General features: G+C 44.2%; 6 protein-coding genes across 6 annotated transcripts; 4 read left to right on the forward strand and 2 right to left on the reverse strand.

Moving 5' to 3' along the window:
- Positions 1-1,455: 1,455 nt before the first annotated feature.
- Positions 1,456-3,745, reverse strand: SERLADRAFT_441695 (uncharacterized protein; the record flags this gene model as incomplete). Its single annotated transcript, XM_007322239.1, has 4 exons — positions 1,456-3,152; positions 3,216-3,331; positions 3,387-3,559; positions 3,596-3,745. The coding sequence occupies 4 exons, from the start codon at positions 3,743-3,745 to the stop codon at positions 1,456-1,458; spliced, it is 2,136 nt and encodes a 711-aa protein (XP_007322301.1).
- Positions 3,746-3,952: 207 nt separating this feature from the next.
- SERLADRAFT_417651 (uncharacterized protein) lies at positions 3,953-5,909 on the forward strand (the record flags this gene model as incomplete). The annotated part of the gene is made up of 5 exons (XM_007322240.1): positions 3,953-4,380; positions 4,437-4,790; positions 4,854-5,066; positions 5,121-5,290; positions 5,348-5,909. The coding sequence occupies 5 exons, from the start codon at positions 4,270-4,272 to the stop codon at positions 5,754-5,756; spliced, it is 1,257 nt and encodes a 418-aa protein (XP_007322302.1).
- Positions 5,910-6,080: 171 nt separating this feature from the next.
- Positions 6,081-11,589, reverse strand: SERLADRAFT_351211 (uncharacterized protein; the record flags this gene model as incomplete). Its single annotated transcript, XM_007322241.1, has 25 exons — positions 6,081-6,203; positions 6,260-6,321; positions 6,374-6,457; positions 6,511-6,580; positions 6,642-6,838; positions 6,955-7,106; positions 7,154-7,413; positions 7,470-7,686; positions 7,754-7,883; positions 7,938-7,944; positions 8,004-8,161; positions 8,215-8,249; positions 8,300-8,337; positions 8,395-8,441; positions 8,499-8,607; positions 8,658-8,685; positions 8,736-8,756; positions 8,814-9,283; positions 9,340-9,423; positions 9,490-9,627; positions 9,682-9,797; positions 9,859-10,152; positions 10,206-10,384; positions 10,442-11,037; positions 11,101-11,589. The coding sequence occupies 25 exons, from the start codon at positions 11,587-11,589 to the stop codon at positions 6,081-6,083; spliced, it is 4,104 nt and encodes a 1,367-aa protein (XP_007322303.1).
- Positions 11,590-11,954: 365 nt separating this feature from the next.
- Positions 11,955-13,829, forward strand: SERLADRAFT_417653 (uncharacterized protein; the record flags this gene model as incomplete). The annotated part of the gene is made up of 5 exons (XM_007322242.1): positions 11,955-12,378; positions 12,428-12,781; positions 12,834-13,046; positions 13,108-13,277; positions 13,327-13,829. The coding sequence occupies 5 exons, from the start codon at positions 12,271-12,273 to the stop codon at positions 13,727-13,729; spliced, it is 1,248 nt and encodes a 415-aa protein (XP_007322304.1).
- A 466-nt stretch (positions 13,830-14,295) lies between these two features.
- On the forward strand, positions 14,296-14,808 carry SERLADRAFT_410768 (uncharacterized protein; the record flags this gene model as incomplete). Its single annotated transcript, XM_007322243.1, has 3 exons — positions 14,296-14,384; positions 14,416-14,755; positions 14,788-14,808. 3 exons carry the CDS (start codon positions 14,296-14,298, stop codon positions 14,806-14,808), a joined length of 450 nt encoding a protein of 149 aa, XP_007322305.1.
- A 4,940-nt stretch (positions 14,809-19,748) lies between these two features.
- On the forward strand, positions 19,749-27,353 carry SERLADRAFT_441699 (uncharacterized protein; the record flags this gene model as incomplete). The annotated part of the gene is made up of 5 exons (XM_007322244.1): positions 19,749-19,821; positions 19,887-20,014; positions 20,136-20,383; positions 20,447-20,598; positions 26,512-27,353. The coding sequence occupies 5 exons, from the start codon at positions 19,749-19,751 to the stop codon at positions 27,351-27,353; spliced, it is 1,443 nt and encodes a 480-aa protein (XP_007322306.1).
- Between the last annotated feature and the right edge of the window lie 314 nt (positions 27,354-27,667).

The raw sequence follows: 27,667 nt of genomic DNA on the forward strand, positions 1-27,667 counted from the left end.
AACGATGCCGAGGATATGGGGTATCAATCACATCCAATCACTCAGCTCACACTTATGCAGGTCACATCCGTAGTATACATGATGCTACACAAAACGGTGGAAGAGACCAGGGTTTTTTTTCCCAAAGCACCTGCATTTCGGCAGCCCCAACTTGGCTTGCTTGAGTGGGCTCGCCATAACGACACCCGCCATTTCTCGCGTAAGCTCCGCGTGCTTCCGGCAACTTTTGATGCAATCGTGACCCTGATCGAGAACCACCCAATATTTCATAACGAGTCCAACAACCCCCAGTATGCTGTTTCCCTCCAGCTCGCCATCTTTCTTGTTCGGGCCGGACATTACGGGAATGCTGCGTCATGCGATGATGTAGCCGAATGGGCTGGAGTATCAGCCGGCACAGTAGTGCTATCGACTAAGCGGGTGGTTGTCGCGCTCATTTCCCTGCATGACATGGTTATGTGCAAACCAACAAATGAGGAAAAAATAAAAGCTAAAGCTTATGCAGGGTCAAAGGTCTGCCCATCATGGCAAAACGGCTGGCTTTCAGTAGATGGGACAACATTCCCGCTGTTCCAAAAGCCAAGCCATTTTGGCGAGGCCTGGTACGATCGTTCATCAAATTACTCATTAAACGCTCAGGTGCGTTGTCCCGATCACAAATATTACATACAGATATTGACTAATTAATCCCAGATCGTTATCTTGCCGCACAATCTACGGATAGTTGACTACGGTCTGGGCCATACGGGCAGCGTCCACGACTCCTATGCATTTGAAAGCACTCAGATTTTTCGCGATCACACAGCATTTCTAGACGAAGGCGAGTGGCTGTGGGCAGACTCGGCATACCCCCTCCAAAAATGGTGTGTGGCGCCGTTTAAGCGTCCCACAAATGGTAACCTTACGCAAAGCGAGCGCCACTATAACTACTACCTCTCGCGTATTCGGATCCGATCGGAGCATGCAATCGGCTTACTCAAGGGCCGATTTCAATCTCTGCGAGAACTCAGGATACAAATCAGTTCACACCAGAGGCATCAGTGGGCTGTTATGTGGCTACGTTCATGTTTTATTTTGCACAACTTGGTGATTCTTATAGAAGGCGACAACAGTGCTGAAAGGTGGAATGATGATGGCGGGTTTGACAACCATGATGGGCGAGATGACAATCAGGGCGAAGCTTCCGAGGATGTACCTGATGATATAGCCGTTGCCTGTGAGTTGCCAGAAGCACCTCGTGTCGTTGATGGGGTGAATATACCCGAGGGTCAGTTACTTCGTCATCGTTTAATGCTGGGACTTTTTTCTAGTCATCTTTATGTAGACTGAACCTGTAAACATTGAATGTAATACTTTGTTCACAAATACCACAACACTATGATTGCTCAACAAACATACAAAAAATAAGATAGTACAGAGATAGCGATGATTCAGAACAAGCACGATAGTATGAATTCACTCGTACAACCCCCCATCAACTGCCATTGAGTCTTCATTGTCATCAGCGTCATCATCAGCGTCATCATCACCGCTGTAATCTTTATAATTGTCCAATGCACGAGAATTGAAAGCAGAGGTGGATACGGAAGTGGAAGAGGAAGCAACAGGGCCAGAAATCGACTGCTCAAAGAAATTGGACACCAGTGAAGAGGGAGCAGGCGAGGTAGAGTTGTTGGCGAGAAGGGAAGAGATGATGCTACTATCCACACCAGGGATATCCTTGACGGCTTGGATGAGTTTGAATTTCATTTCAAACATGTCCTTCTCGTGTTGTCGCTGTTCTCGTTCCCTTTGTACCTGACTTCTGTTAACTAACTGCAGCTTCTCCTTGAACTGTTCGTGTTCCAACACAGTGGCTTCCTTATCTTTCGACCGCCTGTCACTGCGTGCACGTTCTGCTATGGCCGTGTACTTCGCATGCCTCGCGGCTACCTTACCTCCCTTAACTTGGAGTGCCTCCTGTGCAAGGCTTTGCTGTCCTTGCATAGCCTGCGCAACAGGCTCCATCACCTTCTGCATCAAGGACACATTGTCCTCAATATGAGATCGTGGTTGCTTACGTGGCCTGTCGTCCACCTTTGCAGACTGTGGGGTCCCAGCGTCCTTTGTACTGACCCTTCTGTCTGTGGTGATAAGACGCTCTGTGCTCACTTCGTTGCCTGACGATGTTGCTAACTGGGCCCGGAGTGTCTCTCTGACGGTCACAGCAGATGACCGTTTTCCCGATTTGACAATCTTTGCGGGCGCAGTTGCAGTAAGCTTAGATGGGACAGGGGGAGGAGGTGAGGCCAAGCGAGAAACGGGAGAAGACGGGGGAAGGTTCGCAAAGAAGCCAGGGTTAGGTGAGAGAGGAATGAGGTTCGCGCTGGGATTTGCACTGAAGCCAGACTGGCCAGAGGACGGAGAGCCTGGAGGTACGCTTGCGTAGAAGCTGGAGTGGCCCGAGGCGGGAGAAGCGGGAGCCTGGTTCATAAAGAAACCAGAGTGTCCAGACACGGATCCAGAGACAGGAGAACTTGGAAGCTGGAAGGGTATATCTTGAAATGGTACATCACGCACTTGTAGATGTCCGACTTCTAAACCTTGGAGACCTCGAGGCTGCATATCGTCAAATGAAGAACCGAAAGAGTGGGAGGAATGGTTTGTCTGGAAAAGTGAAGAAAGGGATTGATGGTATGCTCCTGGGAAAAGGCTGGCGGCGTTTGAGTCAAAAAAACTAGGATCAGTTGCGATAGACGGTAGCGAAGGTAGTGATGAATTGTTTGGCAAGGAAGAAGCTGAAGATACCATGCCAGAATTGGCGAGAGAACTACTGTGATGGTTGATATGTGGAGGGATTTGACTGAACTGAGCGAATTGATTGAACGGTTGGTGGACAAAGTTGTCATTCTGGAAATGCTGATAATCCTCATACCCATGGCTCTGGGGGAGAGGTTGTTGAGGTAGCTGATTGTGGACCTGCATTGCGGGTTCACTTGCTGCATGATGGTCAGCTCGACTCCGGCTACGCTTGTTTGGGAACAACATATCGAATGCCTGCGCCTCGTGATCCTGGTCTGGATCTGACGATGTTGTGAACGGATTATAGTTGGGGATTTTCCGCCAAAAGCCATGCAGACGGTTGAAGATCTTGAATTTTGTAGTGATCACGCCTATAAATAATGCAAATAGTCAGTGGTTTGTGCTACTCAAAGGAAAAGGCAACCTGAACTAACGTAGGAACGCACCAATTGGTCCTTTGTAGTCGGGGTTCCCTTCTAGTTGGTCAAAAGTGAGACCAGCTCCAGTATGACCCAGCGTTGTACAAGATTGACGGTATTTTTTCTTGAGTCTGAACAGAAAGTTATGAGTTGGCCTGACTTGAATAGATGTGAGGGACAACGTACGAGGCAATGTGGTTATCGACAGCTTTTGCAAACCTTCCTGGATTGGCTTTGAGAGTGCTGCGTATGACTGGATCCCTATCTCCACTGAATACAAACTGAGCTATCTCCCCATGTATCGTAACCTTGCTCGACTTTGCCTGACCCTTCTTCCTACTCTCTTTGTTGGCATCTTCCTGAGAGTCGGAGAAGAGCAGATGTCATTTCTGAACATTTTGTTCCAACCAATCCAGGAGACGATCTGTACGTTCCGACGTCCACTTAATGGTCAGGGGGCCTCCAGGCATCCCATTCTCGTCAAATTCATCAATATCATCAAGATCATCGTTGTAGTCGTCGGCAGGTTGAGTAGAGCGAGACATAGCGTGGGCGTAAAGAGACTAATAGCTGTGTCTGGTCAGTTCGATAACACGCATCGGAATTTCAGGCGGAGTTAGCCCCATGAATTCTTTGGAAAAAATGAATTCATCTATACCCGACCCTTTCTGGTAATTATTTCAGCTTCAGACGCTTACAAATATCCACCTTTCTTTTTTTCAGGCTCCTGAAAATATTTCAGCGTTTACTTCGAACGACGCTATTAATACTCGTGAACCCCACAGTTGGCACTGCACTATCCCTGACTGATATAGACATAGCTTCAATGTTCGACCCCTCATTCCGTACATTCAGTAATGTGCATCATGGCTTATTCGGCTTGTCCTTGTGTTTGGTTCTTCTATTCGTAAACTTGACTAAGACTTGTTCCCCCATTCAAATCCAGCATTATCGTTCAACAAAGATTATGTCACCGTGGTTTCCCTGCAGTTTATAAGGCCCTAGGTATTCTCCGTCTTATCTCAGGTTTCCCTCCTGGCCTTCACATAATAGCCAGTCTCATTCATGAATGCTGGTACCCATGCATTCCAATGCAGCTTCTCTCGTCGCTTGGTTTTTTCTCTCATTTCTCACAGACATCCTGGTTGAAGCTGCATGTTATAACTGTGATACGAATAGTGTATGTCCATCGCCCATCGTTTTGACTGTGCGCAGCTAATGAATATCATCAATCAGAGATCACAGCTCAGCTCAGCTAATTACGACGCTGGGTGGCCTGGGCCCGGAGATGGCGTTATTACACGCTGTGTCGGTGGCTATGGTTGGTCAGTGTACAACAAGAGTCCTCCTGAGGAATTTTACCCCTACAACGCCGAAACCACGTTCCAACTCCCCGTCAACTATGATTTACTGTACATGATAACTCGCGGCGGTACGAACATTGGAAGCGTCAACATTGTGAAATCAAATGTCGTCAAAAGTACGGCCGATGTCCTTGTGCACGTCGGTTACTACACACAGCAGGCATTGAATCGTGTCAATGCCTGTCTGCTGCACAGAGGGATGAATACTCAAGGTGTCGGCATTTATGTGAGCTTAATGTTTATTATCCAATGGTAGGGGCTACGTCGAGCTGTCTTAATGCCTTGCTAGACGCCCGACAATTGGATTCCTTCTGAGCAGGAGGGCCGCATGCACTTTGATGTCACAGTGACATTTCCTGCTACTTGGGACGGCAAGCGCCTGTGGATCAAGGATTTTCAAACCAACTTCGATCACTACTCCATCAAAATTGACGATATCCAGAGCTCGGTTTACTTCAACTCTATCTCCTTATCAACCCTTACCGCAGGCATTAGGTCAGATGTGAGCTCCGAGTCTTCTCGCCTTTCTCCACACTGGTTCGAATTTTTTTGCTAGTCGGTCTTCGCATATGTTGGCTCGTTCAAAACGACTAGAGCATTTATCAGGGGTGCCTTCTATGTTTCTCAGCTATACTTCAGTACAACCTTCGGACCCATCGACGTTTCCGTTGGCCATCCGGCTGTGGGTTCATATCTTACAGGACTTCCCTTGAGCACAGATAACAGGTGTGTAAGATTTATGCTAACGATCGCAGTGTCGTTTTACTGATACTACGTTCTCAGTCCCATGCAATCGACCTTTTCCAATGACGCTCAGGCTGCAGCCGAACCCTTCAGCCTCAGTGCCTACACCAATGATGGGCCCATCACCATTTATTATACGAATGCTGCACTTAACTCTATTCAAAACTTTGTCGCTGTTACCACGGGTTCGCCCGTAACGGTATCAATGAGCAGTACTTACGAAGGCGATTTCATTCTGGACACCACTGGAAATAACCCTATTGATGTGAGAACAAGTGGCGCAAGGGATCCTTCAGGCCAAGGAAGGGGGCGTGTTCTGTATATAAACCCACAGGGCGGCATGACTCACAAAGAAGGTACAGTGTATTGGGACCCTATTGGACCGGGCTGGAGAGAAAGCAGAATTTTTATTCGAACGGATAGGGCACCGATCTGGCTTACCGTCTAAGTGGTCAGGTGCTCTTCGCCAATTTGCAAGCTTACTATCTGGAATTCTTGGCATCATTTTTCGTCGTCTTTCTTTTTGTACTATCAGTTGTCCAAATATGCTGTAACAGGTTTTGCAATGTAAACTCAGCCATATAAAACATTTTTGAACGCTGCTGAGCACTATTTCCACTGGGGACTCCCCACTCTCTACCAGGTTGTATTTTCTCTTATGACAAGAAACAAAAGAAATGAGCAGTGATTGGATTCATTAATTTAAGATGTGGTATCTATGGGGTGTATATCCTATAATAAGCACCTCACTTCATTAGGCTCCGAGAACAATTTACTCCGTCTCCTTCCTTTTAGACTCGGAAAGAATATCGTGCAAAGAAATGGAAGAACGATCACACATTTCTCTGAAGATGCTGTTGGGCGTAGAATAGAGTGTATTCGGCGTATCGAATTCCTGGGAAAATCATTCAGTATGGCAAAGGCGAGAAATGAGCAGAAACTGATATCTACCACAACACAGCCTCCATCAAGCACGCAGATTCTGTCGTACGAGATAATGGTACGTAGACGATCTGACGACAACAGGATTAAGTTATTTAACAGCGATGAAATAATGATACATACGTGCAATACATAATATCGTCCTGTCTTTGAATTCTGTTTTAATAGTGTCTTGTATTTGGCGATCAGTTTTATAGTCAACAGATGCTGGTAAATAGTTCAACAAACGGAAGACATCAGATATTGCAAGATGAACATACCCGTCGCTTCGTCTAAAATGAGCACTGTTGTATCGTTGACTAAAGCCCGTGCTAATGACACTAAGGATCGCTTTGAGACGGGGTTACAGGTTATTGATCCTGGCCATCCAAACTAGTAAGATAGAGCTTACCTCTCCGACCGAAAGATTGCTACCATCCTCATCGATTTGGCTGTCTAAATTGAATCGAGCGTCTGAAGTCTTCTCGTCGTGTGCACCTTCAGGCTGTGATTCTTGTTCGACGAGATATGATCGCTTCAATGCATCCCAGAGCCGCGCATCATCGTGCAACTCAAACGGGTCTAGATTCGATCTCAGTGTACCAGAAACTAAATAGACGATGAGGATCAGTAGAGAACGGAACTAAAGAGAACTCACATAAGAACTACAGGGAAAATATATCAACAGTCGATATATACAACAGGAGTCAAAGCGGATAATAAACTCACAGCTTCCTGAGGAATGATAGAAAGCCCACTCCGCAATTTCATCAGACCCACAGTAGATATGTCAACACCGTCGATCGATATAGAACCAGATTCTAGTTCTACGATACGGAGAAGGGCTGCCATGATAGACGATTTTCCAGCACCAGTGCTAACATGATATCAGATAAACTGTACAAGGGATGGAGAACATCATACCGGCCGACAATCCCTATCTTTTCCCCTTGTTTTATCGACATTGAAAGACCCTTCAGAACTGGAGGAAGCTCAGGACGGTACTTCATGACCACATCCTTCAACTCCACTTGGCCTTCCGAGGGCCATGAAGCAGGCAAGGCGGATTCATCGAGCTGATGGGGAGGCTCCTGCTCTTCTTGGTTGGCATAGTGTACGATACGCTCCACCGCATTCATGTTGTTCTCTACTTCCGCACTCAGGTGAACCATCATATGAAACATCTAAGGGAGCTCAGAATAAACATGCTGGGATAATAATACAAATATAATATACGCACTTGGTTAACTGACAGAATGAAGGATAATATCACGCCAGTCTGGGCGGGAGAGATGCTGAACCGTGTGGCTACGGCAATTATTGCAACGATGAAGGTGAGTATTGCACCGAGAAAATCAAGACGCATGCCAAGCCACATCTGAAAAAAAAGTCCGTTGGCAGTTCTTCCTTTGAGCGTAATCATACTTGCCTGGTTTGTCACTGTGAGCCAACATGCACTTTAAATCATATGTTATATGAGAAGGGCATATTCTCTTAATGGTAACGGCAGTGTTTGTGTCTCACCGGTTTTCAATGTCCATGCGTTTCTCGTTTTCAGCTTGGAAACGCGGAACTTCACCATATGCTCTGATGGTAGTCAAACCCGTAAGCGATTCAGAAAAGTGGGAGTATAATGAGGACCGCAGAATGGCGTCTAAATTTAATTAGACTGGGTGGTAAGCAAATGAGAGTCAGGATCCACACGTACCAAGCCGCTAAACGAAAGAAAAGGTATACATTAGCGGCCAACTCATTCAAAGGACTTGTTAAATACCTTGATCTCCCTAGCACTGGCACGGTAAAATAACCCAGCATAGAAATAGAACACTGAAACGACAGCGATCGCAATAAGGAACCACGGCACAATGACAGATATGAAGATAATAGATCCAAGGGCTGAAGCACCGGTTGAAACCAACAATCGTAGAGAGCCTGTGAGTGATGAGGATTTAACTAGGGTGGCATACAAACAAGAGATGATTTACCTCCAAGGACGTTATCCAATGTGTCCATGTCTATGCTGTCAGGCTTTAATATATATATATATATGTGACCAGGTTTGAAGGAAACATGCCTTTAGTGAACCGGTTCATAATGCGTCCTAGTGGCTATATATTTCATTGAACAAGGGGAAAGAAGTGAAGATAAATTAATTAATTACATACAGTCGTTTCGAAAAAACTCATTGGCGAGTACAAGACGCGTTTTATAGCTTTCTAATAGAAGCGAGAGTGATGAGGGCTGTCGATAAAAAGAGATAGGATTGCACTTACATCATGTAAAATTTGCGAAGCATGTATCACAAAGAAGATAAACATAGACCCTGTTAAAAAACTACTTAACGCTTGGGAAACGCCGATACCAGCATATATTCCCATCTAAAATCTATCGATCAGCCTTGGGTCCATATATGACAATCAGGACGTACATAGAATCCCTGGGGTTGTGGCCACTTCCTTTGAGAAATGTGAGTGAACAACAAAAAAAAAGCTTCATGACAACACACCTTTCTTGCCAGTAAACAAGCCTAGTAATAACAACGATGAGCAGAGCATTTATGATCAGAGGCAAGTATATTGTGTACCAATATGATGACATCAGGTTACAACCTTCCGTCAGGATCACAGCAAAAAGCAACAGAGGGGCAAGGGCGAATCCATTTCCTGCTCTGAAGAGCTCTCCGTAGATGGTACTACTGATAGCACCGGTATTTCGTTCTTCCTCAGTCATCATCGTTTTACCTGGGAGCGCACTTTCAAGATCTTTCGCTTTCTTGGGAGTCCTTTCCTGGTCATTCTGTTCGCTATCATCGGATTGTTCCCTCGACCCGTACTCACAGACAAATTTGGAGAATGCGCCATCATTTTCCATGAGCTCGGAATATGTACCTCGCTCTGCTATTTGGCCATCGACAATGGTGTATATGTAATCCACGTGGGGGAGAAAATGAAGAGCGTGCGTTACAAGCACACGGGTTTTCCCTTGTAGATTCTCCTTGAAAACATCCTGGAACAAGTCTTTTCCGACGTGGGCATCGAGAGCCGACAAGGGATCCTAAATATGGTGGTTTAAGCATAACTAAATATGAGAAATCCTCCTGTGGTGCTCACATCGAATATCTGTATATCAGCATTGCAGTATATAGAGCGACAAATGTTGACCCGTTGTTTTTGTCCGCCAGAAAGTGAGATACCCTATTGGAATTTTAATCAAGTCAGACGCTGTGATATAATTCGTGATCCTATTGAAATTGTATTCACCTTCTCACCAACTTCTGTAAGATCGCCATTGGGCAGTATTTCCAAATCAGGTTCCAAGCAGGCATCGCGGATGGCTTTCCAGTACCTCTGTTCCTCGAAAAGTCTTCCAAAACAAACGTTCTCGCGAATCGTGGCATTCTATATCTAATTATATGCACTGCAAAAAATTGGAAGCTGAAATTATTCAATCACCTGAATCCACGCGGTTTGTGCACAGTATCCAACAGTGCCTCCAAAGGTAACGGAACCGGCTGTTTTACGCATCTCGCCAACAAGGCCTTGCAGTAAAGACGTTTTACCCGCACCCACTACAAAAACATTACCATATAAAAATTAGCTATTGCATATTAACCGTGACACAATATTCACCTGCACCAACAATGGCACACAGTTGTCCGCGCGGAATTGACATGTCAATATCAGTCAACTTGAATATATTCTCGTCATCGTCCTTTTCATCCGAGTTAGAACCTTCAGGCTGCTCCTGTTCTGCATGTTTGGGAGAGCTATCCCAGGTAAAGCTTGCGCCTTGTACTTTGATGGCAACATCCGATTCCGAATCTTTGTCGAATATCGCTGTCTCCTCCAATAATTCAGCCTCGAATACGTCCTTAAGGCGGGTGAGAGCATTATATGCATCGGCAACGGCACTCAATGCCATCGCTAAATGAAAAACATGTAAAGTTTGCAGCAAAGACGAAGTGCGAAATACTCACGTAACGCCATTGGTGCCATGATCATCTGAAACAGAGAGAGGGAAGAAAATACGTTGGCTGGATCGAGCGCATGGCCTGACAAGGAGTAGGTAATGAAAGCGACGATAGAAGATAGGATAGGCAATGACATAGCCATAGCGGTCACTCCTGTTTGAAGAATGAGTAGAGACTGGATATATCTTAAGTGCCATGTCATCAGTGTAAAAGAGAAGAAAATCCAAACTATATATACATACCCCATTTCTTTTTGTCGGAAGGAAGATACACGTTTAAGGAACGGAATTTCCCATGCGAAGAGTTTGATGACCTTTATACCACTGAACAATTCTTGGAGGAGTTTTGAGCGCTTATCAGTCCATTCCATACTGCTTTTTCTCAGCCTGATTAAATGGGTTACGAATATGCTCTGAAATGGAGCAACTGCAAAAAACACTGCAAAGCCGGCCAGTGCACTAGGACCCAGATTTAGGATTAACAAGACGAGACAAATGGCGAGTTGGATGGGAGCAGTCCAAGTCATATGGAAAAACGCGAAGCAATTGTCGATTCGAGACACATCCGTTGAGATATGATTCACCAGCTTCCCGTTGCTAAGGGTTGAACGAGATCGACCAGAAAGACGAAGAGAGCGCGAGTAGATGGCAGCAATGAGCCCTCCGCGGACTAAGACACCACTTGACATGCTACGGTAGAAAGAATGGTTGCTAGACCACGAGCTTGCAAATTGCAAAGCAAGGAGGGCGAATGACAAGCCAATACCCAGACCAATAGAGGGCACCGGTTCTCCAGTAAAGTGATTGGCATAAGACTCTGTGGCAAAGTTGATGATGGCCTGGCAGAGATCAGTTTAGTACGTTTTTCAGTGACATAGGTATCATGTTCTTGCCTTGATAACAAGCGGACTTGTTACTTGTGCAGTATCTCCTATAACCTTTAGGGCACCAGCGGACCAAAACCACCACTTGACACTGTCGTTGATGGCTAGAATGAGGCTTGCTTGACGTTTTCCATCAGTTTCCCTCCATCGTGTTTCCCGTTCGGCTCGATTGCCTGTGACCGACCACCATAGACCTTTAAGACCAGGGCTAATATCACCGTGGGCAAGCTGTGTGTTATACTCATCAGCTTTTCTACGCCGTTCTTCGAATGATGAGAGTATAATGTCTGCTACATGAGCTGCCGAACGATCCTGTGGGAGCTTGTAGAGATCAGTAGCTTGGAGTGGCCTCATATAGCCCAGAGACAGCAAGGGCGTCAACCAGCCGAACGAAAGAAGACTGAAGATTGAAGCTGAGACTTCAGGAATGATATCTGCATCGTCAAGTGAAGATTTTGGAGACGGTGGGTCTTTGCGTAGGAATAAGCTGGAAGTGAGTGACGCCATGATGGGTCCAGAACCGCATGAGACATAACTAAATGCCTGCAAAGAGGACTTATAATGAGGCCGGTGTATGTCGAGTCAACATGTTTAGGGTACCGAACCATCCATCATGATGCATGACTTCAGCCAAGCAATACCTAATTTTAAACAGTCAATCATTCTTCTGTAACGAAAGGTCTGGCTACTTTTACTTTTGCTACTCACTTTTCTCAGCAAAAACAATGGTTTATGCTCGCTACAGTGACTCTAATTTAAAGGAGTCCGCAGTGGTACACTTGTGCTTTATGCCACAACCAGTGTGAACCTTGGCGTGTAAAAGTTGCACAGCCCAAGCTTTTAAGACACTTTGGGACGAGTCTGACAATTGCAAGTGACTTGTCACTTTACACCTCTTTACACTCACCGACTAAGGTTTCTTCGGTGAGTCCATTTTGCAGTAGCTCATTGACCCCACAGTGGACAGTTCAACGTTGAAATATTACTAGTAGCATATACATTTCCTTATTCGACTTGACCTTCGTAACTTGGACTAGCATCTCACCTTTATGTATAACCAAGATTGTGCCCCAATCGAAGCCAGCAGTAGTCTTCAATAAGGATCGTGTCATTTTGTGGTATAATAGATTTCGAGTGCTCTTCCTCTCATCTTTTCCACACACCAGTTAGTCTCATTTACCATCACTGATGTACTCCTATGCAGCCCCCCTCGTCACTTGGCTCCTTTTCACTGTTTTTGCAAACGCTCTGGTCGAAAACAGTGAAGCTGGATGTTATGATTGCGATACCGACAGCGTATGCTTATCACTTTGACACTGCGCAGCTAATGGATATTTTCAATCAGGGATCACATCTCAGCTTGGTTCATGACAGAACCGGATGGCCCGACGCCGCAGATGGCGATGTTGAACACTGTATCGGTGGTTCTGACTGGTCTAACTACAAGAAGGCTCCTCCCCATAAGTTTTACCCTTATTCTGCACACACCTTGTTCCGCTTACCCGTCGACTCTGAAATGCTGTACTTGATAACTCGCGGTGGTACGAATATTGGCACCGTCACCCTTGTGAGCTCAGATACCGTCAGAAGTACAGTCAACGTCCGTGTACATGTGGGTTACCACAAACGGCGGGCGTTGAATCGTGCAAATGTCTGTCTGCTGAGCAAAGAGCATGACACTCAAGGCATCGGCATTTATGTGAGCCGACTATCATCAAGGGCTGCTGCACACTGTTTTAATGTCTTGCCAGACACCCGCCAGATGGTTTCCTTCTAAGGAGGAGGGCCGCATGCATTTTGACGTCACAGTGGTATTTCCCGCTACCCATGATGGCAGTCCCCTGTGGATCGAGAATTTTCAAAGCACTTTATCTCACTACTCCTTCAAAATTAAGGATATAGAGGACTCGGTTTACTTCCACAGTATCAATGTGCAGGCTAATGATGCAGGCATCAATTCAGATGTGAGTTCTTGATTAATCATTTTGTTTTGGACACTCACACTGCTGCTTCTTTTCTTGTCAGTCCATCTTCGCATTTCACGCCACGTTCAGGTCAACTCAAGCCTTTATCAGGGGTGCCTTTAAAGCTACTCATTTAGTTCTCACAACAACCAAGGGACCCATTGAGGCTCAAGTAGACCATCCGAGTAAGGGCCCATATCTAACTGGAGTATCTTTGGAGACAAATGAAGAGTGCGTGAAATGTATGCAAGCAAATGCAGGTTCACTGATAGCCTCGTAGTTCCATGCAATCAACCCTTTATGATAATGCCAACGGCGGCGGCCCCTTCAGCGTTGAAGCCAGGACCTTTGATGGCCCCATCACCATTTCTTATACGAATACCCCAACTAACTCTATCCAACAACTTGTCGCCGTTACCAGGGGTTCGCCTGTCAAGGTAACAATGAGCAGTGCATACGAAGGCGCTTTTAGTCTCCAGAACACTAGGAATAACCCTATTCGTGTGATAGAAAGTGATGCAGAGGATCCTTCAGGAAGAGGAAGGGAGCGGGTCCTGCGCAAATACTCACGGGACAGGAATCATATGAAAGGCACAGTGTATTGGAGTCCTCGCGGACCGGGCTGGAGGGAAAGTAAAATCTTAATCGAGACGGACAGGGCACCCATCCGGCTGACCATATAAGTGGTAAGATGCCAGTGGGTCCCAGTCCATTGTCAATTTGCAAAGTTACTGTCTCAAATTCTTGATCTGTCTTGTTTACTGTTCTATTCGTCAAAGAAAATATGCTATAACAGGTTTTGAAAGAACGTATATATGTAGTGAACCAAGTGGTCAAGTCAGGACGATAAAATGCTAGCAATGGGTTGTGCGGCAACAAAGTAGCCTTCCATTTTGTGAGTGGTTCTTCGATCACTCTACACCCATGTCTGAGTCGCATCTTAACCCCACAGTTGACACTATGCCTACTTATATAGCGACACTTCAACCTTCAATCTTGACAGTTAGCATGTGCATTTGCTTATTCGACTTGTCCTTGGTAACTTGGTTCCATCTCTCCTCTATTCTTCCCTTTTGCATAATAAAGGTTGTGTTCCATGGGAAGCCCGTACTACTCTTCATCAATTAAGAATCATGTCGTTTTCTGCTTCCCTGTGGTTTAAAGGTCTCAAGTACTCTCCCTCGCACATTAGGTTTCTCTCTATAGCTTTTCATACACCAGCCTGTCTGAATCTCACTGATGCTATCCTATGCAGCCCCTCTTGTCACTTGGCTCCTTTTTGCTGTGTACACAGACACCCTGGTCTTGGCTGGATGTTATAAATGCGGTCACATCAATGTATGTCCATCACTCTACAACCAATATGCAGATCACCGTACATATTGGAATCACAACACAACTTGGCTGATGACAGAGCTGGATGGCCTGACCCCAGAGATGGTGTTGTTGAACACTGTGTTGGTGGTTCTGCCTGGTCTAAATACAGTGAGAGTCCTCCTCAGGATTTTAACAAAACCATTTTGTACTTGTTAACTAGAGGCAGCACAAACATTGGCAGTGTGACCATTGTCACCTCAAATGTCATCAAAAATACGGCTGATGTCCTTGTGCATGTTGGCTACCACACACAACAGGCTTTGGATCATGCCAATGTCTGTATGCTGAATAAAGTCCCAGGGTATTATAACACTCAAGGTGTTGGCATTTATGTAAGTCTATTATCATTATTATTCAATTCAAGGACTGTTGCAAACTGTCCTAGTACATTGTCAGACACCTACCAGATGGTTTCCTACTAAGCAAGAAAGCCACATGCACTTTGATGTCACAGTGACATTTCCTGCTACCCGTGATGGCAAACCCTTGCAGATCAAGAGATTTAGTATCACTACATCTCATTACTGTTACAATTGACATACCAGCACCTACTTACACTTCACTTTTTGTACTTTTACTTTTCATTTTCCAAGTCACATGACTGATCATGTGACCATTTACTTTACTTTACATTCCTGGACTTTTCATAGTCACATGACCAATCATGTGACACATCACCTGATCAGTGTCTAGACTCATTATGTGACCAGTCACATGCTAGACATCGGACTTTAAACTTTATTTTACAACTGTACAGTACCTCATGTATTTTAGTATATATACTGGAGTAATACATGGGGAGAGACTCAGCGAGTCCTCTTCTAGTGTATACCAACATTAGTATGACAAGTTCCCTCCTTTGATGGGTTGTACACTTCTGTATCCTCCATTGAGTGTTGCTGTGGTTCTGCTCTAGTGCCCCAAGACTGTGTCTTGTTGGTGTTGTCACAATTACTCCATTAAATTTAAGGATATCCAAGATTTAGTTCACTTTGATGATGTTATAGTGTGTGCTGATGCCGCAGGCATCATGTCAAAGGTGGGTCCTTCTCGTGTTAAATTATCCTTGCCTTGTGCACTCAACCCCATTCTTTTCTTGTCAGTCCATCTCTGTACATTCTGGCACATTGATGTCAACTAAAGCATTTGTCCGTGGTGCCTTTAATATGTCTGATGTATTGTTCTCAACAACCAATAGACCCATTAATGTTTAAGTGGGCCATCAGGGTTTTATCTAACCAGATAGGGATGGTAAAGTTTGGTTCAGAAGTCAGAACTGCCAAACCAAACCCTAGGTTCAGGTTTAGTTCAGTCTGTGGTTTGGGCATTTTTGTTGTTGCCCAAACTGGGTTCAAACTGACGAACTCACACCACCACCATCACAACAACTACCACCACCACCTCCTTCTTGTTACACCACCACCACCGCCTTTTCACCACCACCACACCACTCATCCTCCTCCTCCACAGTCACACCACAAAAGGGGGGACCCAGGTGGCACGTCAATGTGTCATCTAAGCCCTCCCTCGAGTGTCTGCCTCCTGCATCACCCCCTGTCCCATACATTTGCCATATATGGCAAGTGCATGGGGTATCAATTGGTTTGGGGTTTAAACTATCCAAACCCGGTTTGGTTGGTTTGGTCCAGGTTTAGTCCAATTTGACTGGTCTAAATGCAGGTTCAGTTTAGGTTTGCACAAAAGTGTCCAAGAACTTTACCACCCCTATAACCGGAGTTCCTTTGGGGACAGATGAAAAGTATGTGGAATCTATTCTAGTGGATGCAAGGTTACTAATATTCCTAGCTCCATGCAATCAAGCTTTTCTGATTATGCCACCAGCAGTGGATCCTTCAGCATCAAAGCCAAAACCACAAATGGCCCGATCACTATTTCTTATACAAACACCCCAGTCAACTCTGTTCAAAAACTTATTGCCACTACAGTGTCAATGATGAAGACTGCCTGTATAACAACCAAAGTTTGTATACTCTAGCAAATAGTAAAGACAAGCAAGGAAGGGTGAGTGAAGCAGAGGATAATCTCCCTTGGGATAGGACTGAGTTTGTAAATAACAGGGGGACTGTGACAACACCAACAAGATTCTATCTAGGGGCACTGAAGCACAACCAACTACAACTCAATGGTAGGAAAGGAAGTGTACAAGCTATCAAAGGAGGGAGGTTGTCTTCACTAATGTTGGTATACACTAGGAGTGGACTTGCTGAGTCCTTCCCCATGTATTGCTCAGGCATATATATATTACAATATGTGAGGTACTGTATAGTTGTAAATAAAGTTCAAAGTCTGATGTCTAGTATGTGGCCAGTCACATAGTGAGTCTAGACACTAGTCAGGTGATGTGTTATGTGACCGGTCATGTGACTATGAAAATCCCAAAAAGTAATGGAAAAATTGGTCATTCGAAGGCAGGTCCCGCCAAAGGAGCCAGGCAGCTCTTGGGAGCTCTGACACATGCTGAGGAGACCGCCCAGGCACTTTAGCTTCTCTGCTTCTATCTCTAATCTCTCAAAACTTTGAAGCTTCATTAACGTAGCTGCCCATTTTGTCTAGACACCCATTTTGCCACCTGCATATTTAGACCCTGGTTGATCTGAAAGCTTAAGCTTTAGATTGAGATTGAGCTTCATATTGCGGACATGTCGTTAAATTGTAGTCTTGCAGTTGGTATGTTGTTGCACCCATCACTGAAAGTAAACACTAAGCTATTGGATAGAAAATTTATCAAGTCATTAATACATTATTCTCGCTTGCATGGCAGAAGAAGAGCTTTATAATTTAGTTTTTGTTGAAATAGAGGCAGACAGGCACCTGTTATATTGGAGGTATCCTCACATTTCCGAATCACCAAGCTACCAGTCACCAACCTACTTCAAGGCTGCATTTGAAGTAGACTGTCAAATATCTACAAGAGAGTGCTTCTTAACTAAAAATGGTGATATGGGAATCCGCAGTAATGTTAGCCTTGAAACAAAGATGAGTGCTATAGCCTCTTGTTGGCTAGAATCAATGACAGCGGAAGGACAACTTTTCAGCCAATGGCAACGGCTAATTCAATGTGTCCGTGCAGTTGCGCTTCAAGCAGATGAAAATACCTGCCTTTTGGAGTTGTTGTTTAGGTCTCCAGAGTATCCGTCAAGCTTACTTCAAGTTTCTTAGGCTTTGTACACAATTAATCAGGTGCACCTTGAAACTATTCTCAATACTTCTATTAATGTTTATGTTTCTCTCAGTGTTCTTGTGCAGACCAACTCCCCATATCCAATGTCCATGGAGACTGCTGTCTGCCAAACTCTTTGGACAGTGTCCCCTTCTCAAAGCCAGTCCGGGTAAAATTTGCCCTTTGGAACAGTCCTAGAACCAGCGGTAGAAGGTTCATGGGTGCAAGGTTTCTTTCAATTCAAGAGATCAGGCGCACTTTTGTATATAATGCTCTCAATGGTTTAGCTATTAGTTAGGTAGGGTGCTTTACTCATTTGTGATTTTGTTTCAAGCATACAAACTTTTTTTTAATTCACTCAATTGACGTACTACATTACAACATAGCATGTATCACTAGTTAACTTTGTCCTTAGCCTTGTAATTGTAGTATCTGTTTCATCAAATTCAAGTGGTAGTAAAACCCAGACATGTGTGTGGTGTGACAACAAGTGTAAGCAATCAATTGGTATTTGACTAAGAAAAAAAAGAGGGGCTTACCACTGAATCACCATCTTCCAAAGCAAACTAGTATCCCTCCAAGAAAATTGGGAGAAACTGCAACCTGTAACAAGAATGACTGCATTTGAGCTGAGTGTTGTCAAACTGATCATAAAGAACGGATTACCTGCTAATGAGCATGGAAAGTTTGAATTAGAATGGAAGAATGCAGTGAGTAATCTGCCTATCAACTGAGAACATAATATTATACTCACCCGCTATAGGTTGCTTCAAAGGTTAAATCCTGGTCAAGCTGCTGAGGCTCAAACCAGTCAAATGATGCCCAGCTGGCTCAATACAAATGGCAAGCTAATGTAGTACACTATGTGGACTACATTTTTAGCAAAACTGAGTTACACACAAACAGTAAGGATACAACATCCCCAAGTTTAAAAGAGAATGTACCTATCTATGGGCCATATTTCACGCCGCTGTTGTATCTTCATCTCAAAAAGTGTTAGTGCAATCCCAGCGTGAGGCCCCACACCACTTACCTGAAGCCCTTGAGTATAATCCATCCCTTCTACTTTGAAGACATTGCAAAATGTCCAAAATGTTGGTCAATGGATGTGCTCTGGAGAGGCTGGACATCCACAGGGCCTAGAGAGGTCCATGGGATGCAACAAGATGAGCTGGCTCTTGGCTGCCAGCTCAGATGCAAAGCATGCAAAGGTGGCCATGGGATTGATGAAACCAATGAGACAAGTGACTATTATTTTGCTACAATAAGTCATCAGTTTTGGGAGGGATGGGAATTTTGGGAGATACCTTGCCAGTATAACATGTTCAAAAAAGCTACATTAGTACTTATTCAGGGTTTTTGAACAGGTGACATACCTGTATTCTTTAAGTGTTGTGGTGTTACACGCCAACTGTTTGACTTGCTGATTGAGCTTTATCCATCAAATACATCAGGAGGCCTTGCTGAAAACATTAAACGTAAGTCAACGCACCTTTTTCATAATCCAATTAGCCCTAACATGCTCTGATGCTGCCTCGCCAGAGCTTCATCTGATTCAATATCATCAGCGTCAATCAGAATACCTAACGAGTTACCAAAAACGGCGAAATTGTGTCACCATCCGGCCATGCAACCCCCTTGAGGCCTTTTCTGTGCCAAATGGGGTTTATGGGTATAAACTGATCACAGCTGATCTGATTACAGATATATTCCTTGAGGTCAACAGGCGGACACAACAAGCTGAGTTGTCTGATTACTTATGAAGGCTTTCAGGTAAGCAGCTGTAAATAGTCCTCAAGCTCTTGCGTGGTGCTTACTACTGTTACCCCCATGCAAATAGGTGTATGCATATCCCTTGACAACACTTTCAAGGTCTCAAAGAAAGCGACAATTGCAGACTCAACAAAATCCAGGACAAAGTTAATGAAGGGGGTCTTCTGAGCATTATAAATGAGAAGAATCTGATACTTGCCTGGGTAAGCACCTAGACACACTCGCAAGCTATCATTTACTGAGGAGAAAATAGAGGCTCTGTCAAAGCCAAGTGAATGCAGAGATGGAAGAGATGCTTTTGAGACTGAAGCACCGACATTTGGAGTTGGGAGTAGGACTGCCAGAAATAGTTATCATAGACAACTGCTGCCATGTCCGTAGTTCGGTACAGAAAATACTACCTAGTGTACATGTTGCTCTTGATGCATTTCACTTCATTATGCGGTAAGTGTTTTTTTATCCATCCTTGTTCTTTCAAATTAATTGTGCTCTATTTTACAGTTATCTAGCTACACTTGTAAATGCAACAAAGAGCACATTTTGTGCTGAGGTTGCAAAGGATGTTGGTGACGCCATATTCAAGACCCGAGCTTGCAATGGTGAACTTGCAGAATACCGGGAGAAAGATGATCAAGAAGTTCACTTGCAAGCGATGTTTGAAAAGTGGTCAATCAGAGGTGGGATCTGGTCAGCAGCTTCTACAAAGGCAAGTTATTTTCCATTGATGTAGGTTACACTAAATACTTCTATCCTAACAGGTCTATGCCGATCAATTAGCGCATATCAAGAAGGGATGCCTTGTGCGACCACGTCAAGACATTCACTCTGATGGCAGCAGGATTGAAGGGTCCCACAAAGGCTGGAATTCCCTCATGCGCTCGCATGCGAGCGGCATTGAGGTCTTCTCGGCATTGGGGCACAATTTTGTCACTCATCACAATATTCATGTGGAACTCAAATCACAAAATCTGGATCCATTCATCTCCTCAACATATGGCACCCATCAGTGGAATGAGCTAGCACAGAAAGAAGCCACTCGCAAAAATGGATAGAAATATGAACTTTGCAGTGTTTTCACACCCATCAACAGCAACGAGATCTTTGGTCTTGTCTCCTCAGAAAATACAACCACTTTTGGCGGCCTTCTGGACATCAAGCACGAAGAACTCAAAGACATGGAGGATCCCAATGCCAAGACACTCCTTCAGTTGGCCTCTGAAAGTGAAATGGAGCCGACTTCAATTCTTTAAGGCATCAACGTTGATCCGGCACTTTTGTTACTCCCCCAAGATCATATGGCTGCCATTCCTGCTACACCCATTGACCTAGACCATGCAGGCTCAAGCAAGCTGACTCTCAAGCGCAAGGTGCAAGTTATCATTTGTTCTTTTTTCTCTTATAATTTAAACCGCTGATAATACCTCTCTCTATTCAGTCACACATTAGCACAGTGTATTTGGAATCCGCACCTCAGTTGTCAGCTCCCCCTTCTACAGCGCTTTATTCCTTTTTCAAGAGCCATCAACCGGTGATCACATCAAATAGAGGCCAAACCAAGGTTGTTCAGAATCAAACTCAAGAGAAAGCCCCAGCAGTGCCAACAAGTACCCAGTCTCTTTGCGCCCCCCTCTCACTTCCTCAGGCTGCAATGCGGGGACTGTCTTGATCTCAACATCTATTTGCCAAATACACAGGCATTGATCCGTGGACACTGACTATCTCATCCAAACAGGAATTCTTTTTATTTATGGGACTGTGATATGAAGACAAGTGGTCAACATTTTGCATGACATCCAGGAAATGGGTGGAAGCAACATGTCAATACAATACAAGGCTTGAGGAAGTGAGTAAAAAGGATGGACTCGTTGTTGTGAAGAAGAACCCACGCACACTATTTGAGAAGCTAGGTGAGATTGAGTCGAAGATAATTGAGCAAATTCAAGCGGGGAACTACACAGGTAAAGTAAAAGTAAAATCTGTTTAATACAAACTAATTGGTATCATCTTTAGACAGAAAAGGATCTGAATTTTTCTGGAAATGGCACTGCAAAGCCATATGTCTTGTCAAGGACGACCAGCATTAGGAAAACAATATCTATTATATCTATAAGTGTGATCCTTGCACAGTCCCCTACTCCAAATGCATAAATATCAATAAATATCAGTTTAGAGTATTGCTATATCATAAAAAGTGGTTTATAGCACAGTTGTTAAAACAAAAATGACCTTGCACTTTTTCACTATAATTCACTCTAAATGCAATTCAATCAATCCATACTCAATTATATCCAAAAAAGCACTAATAAAGCAAATTATATTGGTTTTTAAAAACACTGCAGCAGAAATATTTATAAAAATGATTTTGACACTTTTACTGCTTCCTCTAAAGCATCAAAATTAAATATAAGCTCAGAAACATCAGATTGCCCCACTGTTATACAACCATTCCTACAAAAATACTTGAGGTTAAACAAATGTTTCAATATAAATATGTAGTAAGCTCTTACTAAACATATTTATCAATCTCATCGACTACAGCCACCAGGTATGTAGGAGAACATTTCTGAAATTTGTCCAGCAACCTCATATGATGATCCCACCTTGTAAAAGTATAATAAGTAGCACAGATTTATAGTGATTGAGGTGACGTACCTGGCAGAAAATGATGTCTCTGAGAATTCTATTGTGGCATCATTGATAGCACCTAGCAAAGCACATTCAATCTGGTAAACAATATTGATTGTTAGTTTTATTTAAAAAAAGATATGAACACTTACAGAGCATGCTACTAGAGCCAAAGGTCTTTCAGAAGTAGCCTAGAAATTGTGAATAGTAATATCAAATAATGCTCACATAAATGAATATAAATGAATTTAATAATGTCACTGTTTTAGTTTGAAGTTGGTGATGATGGAGAAGGACTACTTATTGCAGCTCTGCCCCTGGCCATCAGATAACTGCATCGTTTAGAATGTATAATCCTAGGTATTGGTGTTCTGAAAACCAAGCCAATGATACAAGTTCAGTATATGTGGCAAAAATGAAAAATACAAATGATACAAACAAATACAAATCTAAAACAATAGTTTCAGCAGGTGGAAAATTCTTGCGCACCAATATAGGGAGAATACAACAGTGAAAATATACCAAGTCCAATGCACAGAGGCCCTTCTTTACAAGTACTGAGAAAGACGGGCCTATTTGCAGCCCAAATGGCTTGAACCCATTTGAGTTTTTATTTTGGTTTGGTATAGTATTGAAATGACAATGTGAAAAGGTAAATAAAATTCCCACATTTTGACACTGTGTGCCACAGTGGTGAGCCATAATAGAGGGCGGGAGTGTGCTGCAGCACAGTAGCACTTTCCCACAGTTGACAACATATTTTGCTCAACACTATAGGCATTAAAGAGAGATTTGACCGCTTTTTGAGATGTTTAAAATCGGAGTTTAAACGTCTCAAAAAGCGGTTCAGATTTGGCTTCAAGAATGAATTCAAGCTGGCTAACTCAGCCAAAAACTTGGCATACAGAAAATGTACTAGACATATGTTCCACATTTTTACTTAACAATTGGACTAGCAAGTTTGCATACACGAGAGGGCTGTCATTCAGCAGGGCGATGGTGGTGACAAGTCAATGGAGTATGGGGCATTAGCAATGATGCTCACAAAGCGTATCACAAAGACAGCTACAGGTGGTGTTCTGTTTTGTTTGTATGATTCTCTCACCATGAGTCCACCAATGCCGGATTTTGTCGTTGACTACGAGGGGAGGAAGCACCTCAAAGTTGATTGCTTGTCTGAATGTCTTTGAAAAACTTTTTGCTGTAATTTTCTCTTTGTTTCTTTGATTTACTATATGCATTTTTTGACTGACTACAGACATTTTCTCTCGTATTTTAAAGTACATGTCCCCCATGCCTCCTTTGCCCTGCTCATCCTGACTACTCTTTGTATTCTATTTTACGATATTTGAATTCATATCTTTGTGCCTTTTCTCTTTCTCTCTCCAATCTCCCCATCAACAAACCCCAAAATTAGGGTTTAGCACACATGAAAAATTTTGAACCTGGGGTAACAGAAAACCGGGGTCACATGACCATTCAGTCTCCAAACGGTTGATTTGGTCGAATCAAAAATCGCTCGACCGATCGACCGTTTCCGAATGTGCCTTTGTATGGCAATGTTGCCAAGTAATGTAAAATCAATGGTCATGTGATCAGTCACATGACTTGGAAAATTGAAAGTAAAAGTACAGTAAAAATAATGTGTAAGTAGGTGCTGGTTTGTCAATTGCAACAAGAACTCACTAAGGAGTCTCCTTGATCTATGTTACAATACACAATTTTTGGACCTTTAAACTTTCACTCTCCACTTTAACTTTCTTTCTTTATTTTCACACATTGTGCCATGCAGCACTTTCCATTTTGTTCAAACTCCACTTTCTTGCGCTGCACTGCTTTCCTTTATTTTTAGATACAAGTCTCTCATGCAGTGGAGCTGGTCATACGGGCTATGCCCTATGACATCGTCAGCCACTGCCTCCATCAACTGTATAGTACATATGTACAAATAGTCTGTAGTAGTATATATACCCCAATAGATCCAGGAGACTCCTCAGCGAGTCCTCCTGTTGTTAACCAACAAACTCTCTGCAGCTCAAGGGGTAACCACTCCCTCATCATTTTCCTTATAGTGTGTTTCTGTGTGCGTCAGAGTAACTAACTCTTGGTTGTTACATTAGGACTCGCTCTTCAACTCTCTCGCACGTTTGTGCAAAAAGTCCCACTGGGCACCCGGACTCCAGGGTGAAGGAGATTTGGTTATTGGTTGGGAATATCCCGCATAGCAGATAGGTGCGCTCTTTGCAACAGCCTTGTAGTGCTTTGGGAGAAGAACCAAAACCTTTGATACGCGGCCCCCAGCGTTAAGGGGAGTACTTAGCTCAGCAGTCGGTGTGGAACCGCTGTTGATTAGAATTAAAATACAAAACTTCAATTTCTCTTTCCTCTGACCAGGCCGGGCACTTGCCTCCGCCAGTTGGAGAAGGGTTGACAGCTTAACAAGCAGACCACCCCCTGACAACCGTTCGGACCAGGGTTTCTTATGAATACTTTTTATATACTTTTCAAATACTATAGTGTGGGTAGTCGGAGATTGAGATCCAATACTCAGCTGGGAAGAGGTAGATCCGCAGATAGCAAGCGGGGACCCCCAGTTACCTTTTTTTTACTTTACAAGAGAACAAGTCGACATGTCGTTGCAACAAGATATCAATGGTCTGCTGCACGCCATGTGTGCACAGATTGCAACATTAACCTCGCAACTTGCTGTCATGCACCAAAGTTGATTGGTAGCATGGACAGGTGTCAATAATGAAGCGAATATTCAAAAGACTCGCCTTTGTGCCACACAGGCACAGTGCCACGTGGAATAGTAATTAATATTGCCTTTTTTGAACTTGTGGCTGATCAGCACCACCTCTATTAGGCAATCCAGTCATGCTCACCTTTACTTTTCCATCCGGTACTTTCGGCATTTCGGCATTTCGGCAAATTTTTGCATCGCCACTGGCTACACATTGCATTGCGCCCTCGCTTTTGTTGTTTCCCTTACTCCCCTTCCTTTGCCTAGCCCCATCATGGGCCCCTTCCTCTCCTTTTTATTCTCACCTGACGGTCGTTTCTGGATCCCCATTCTAATCCACTTTTCCGTCACCTCCACCCTCCTCCTCCTCATTTTATTTGCACCCCCACCGTTTCTGATGTCACCACTTCCTATCCGCTTCCGTCGCCAATCCGTTGACTACCTTGTGCCACTGCTGATATCAGCAAAGCCCCGGCGGCCGGTCCAAATAGGGCAACAGGTCCATCTTTATGACGTCAATCTGCCATCATATACTATCAAAACATCGGTTGCTCGTCTTGCCTGGTTGGAGCGTGGGTGGGTAGTTTTTGAGCTGGAGAAGGTTCATCCCCTTGCGTCGCCCATGTTCATCGCTGTCCCATTCACTTGGGTACACTTATCATTTGTCCATCGTCTTCGCTACAGCTACACCTACCACACGCTGCCTGGGACTCACTTGTTCCAAATTGGAACTACTCCTCTCCCTCCCTCGTTTGATCAGGTGGTCCAACACAACCAGTCCATTGGTAAGGCCATGGAACTGTCGGATTTGGACTAGGTGGTGGACCGGTGGCTCCAGTTTTTTTTTTCAGCAGAACATTCATTTACAGTGCGATTATTTTTGATTTTTGAATCATTTTTATGGACACATATTTTTTTAGAATGCCTGACTGACAATAAAGGAACTGTGTTGATACTGATAGTGTTTTGCCTTGCCCTTTTTTTTACTGCATCTTCCCATGACATCATGATCTTCCTGCTCTCTTTTTGCTATTGGACTTTACTTTATGGCTGTACAAACCTGTGACATTACTCACAGCATTTATTGTTCTATCCCTTTCTTTTCTTTTTTTTGACAATCTTATCCTGTACTACCTACGCAGGATTTGTCAGCATACATTCCTTCCTTCATATTCTTTCTCATTCTTTTTGCACAGCTATACTGTGCATAGCCTACTTTTCTTTTACTATATAAACTCCTGTATTTTACCTTGTAAAAAAAAACAAGCAATCCAATCCAGACTTCTTCTCTACTCTCAAGTTCACTACTCTGCTACTTGTGATCCAGTGTGGTCACAACACTTCCCACTTCTACCACTGTCAACTGCTGTCATCGTCACTTCCCACTTTTGAAGTCATTGTCATCCCTTTCGATTAGAGTCCTTCTGAGCACTACAGTTTGTGCGTCAGGAGCCTGCTATCACTGGGAACCTCGTCACCTTGTCATCCTCGTCGTTCTCAAACCTACCTTGTGCTACCATTAGCAAGGTAGTGCTCGTCTATATTCGCCACAAAGCACCTATCATCCTATAAATTCAACTATCCCTCCTCCTCAAAACCCACACTCATACACCTCTGGGTTTTACTTTGAAGGATCTTTATACGTACCACCCCACGAACAACCAGACCACTCCACTGTTCTAGGAGGCAAAGCCCATAAACAAGTTCCGTGGAATCTGGGAGGATTGTGTGTTAGTTTGTTTTTGTGTGTGGTTTTCTAACTGCAGTTCTCATCATCGACATCACCGAGCTGCAGACAAACCCTCCCGTGGCAACCCCCTCGGTAGAGAAAAAGTTCAACAAGAAAGTCGAAGTCATCGCTGACCCTGGCGCCTTTGAAGGAGACAGAGCGCAATTCACCGAGTGGTGGATCAAGCTCCAGATTTGGGTTAAGGCAAATTGGGATGCATTTGCCAACAATTTTGAGGTAGCCACTGCGGTGCTATCTCGACTAAAAGGACCTGTGGCGGGTCGATACGCCCAAGTTAGATTACAGGAGTGCTACACCGTGGGAGTGTGGCCAACCTGGGACGATCTCAAGAAAAAGATCGAAAAATATTTCAAACCGCAAGCTGAGCGTGACTGGGCGCATCAGCAAATCCGTTCCTTCAAGCAAGGAAACATGAGGACGGATGATTACGTTACCCGGTTCCTGGCCCTCTCCATCCAAGGAGGGCTTGGAAATGAACATGCAGTAGAACTGCTGGAGCGCAATGTGAAACCTCGCATTGCAGAACAGATCTACTTGCAGGATACAAGAAACGAGAACTTGGCCCTGGCGGCTGAGGAAGTACGACGAATTGGTAGAGCCATGGAGCTTTACCAAATGCACCAAGGTGGCAGGTCCACCACCAAAAACAACAAAACCCAGAGGCGCCCTGGGTCATCAAACCAACATAAACATTCTCACGGTTTCAAGCTGTTTGGGCTGCAACCAGGGCAGGGAGCCCCTATGGATATCGGCGCAGTCCAAGGAGGACAGATGCGCAGATTCCAGGGGAACTGCTATAATTGCGGCCAAGAGGGACACATGTCCCGAGACTGCAGAAAAGGAGCGCAGGCTGCTTAACAAAAAAATAATCAAGGGCGCCAGGCGCGCCAATTAGAAACCGAAAAGCCGGACAATCGGCTCAACTCTTTGGCCAGTCGTTCGTACAATGAAATCCGAGCTTTCTTCTATGACCAACAGGTCAATGAAATGAAGGCTCAGGGAAAAGAGTTTGGAGCTTAGACCACTTGGGTGCCTTCGCTCCAATGAACAATGAAGTAAACCACAACAAAGTGGCCCCTGCTCCCGGGTGTTGCATGAGCAATAAAGGGAAGACGGGGATGGCTCCCCAATTTGTAAATAGATTTTTAACTTTGTTATCTGAAGTATGTACT

The sequence above is a fragment of the Serpula lacrymans genome, assembly GCF_000218685.1.
Source record: "Serpula lacrymans var. lacrymans S7.9 unplaced genomic scaffold SERLAscaffold_12, whole genome shotgun sequence".
In the NCBI taxonomy this organism is placed as follows: domain Eukaryota; kingdom Fungi; phylum Basidiomycota; class Agaricomycetes; order Boletales; family Serpulaceae; genus Serpula; species Serpula lacrymans.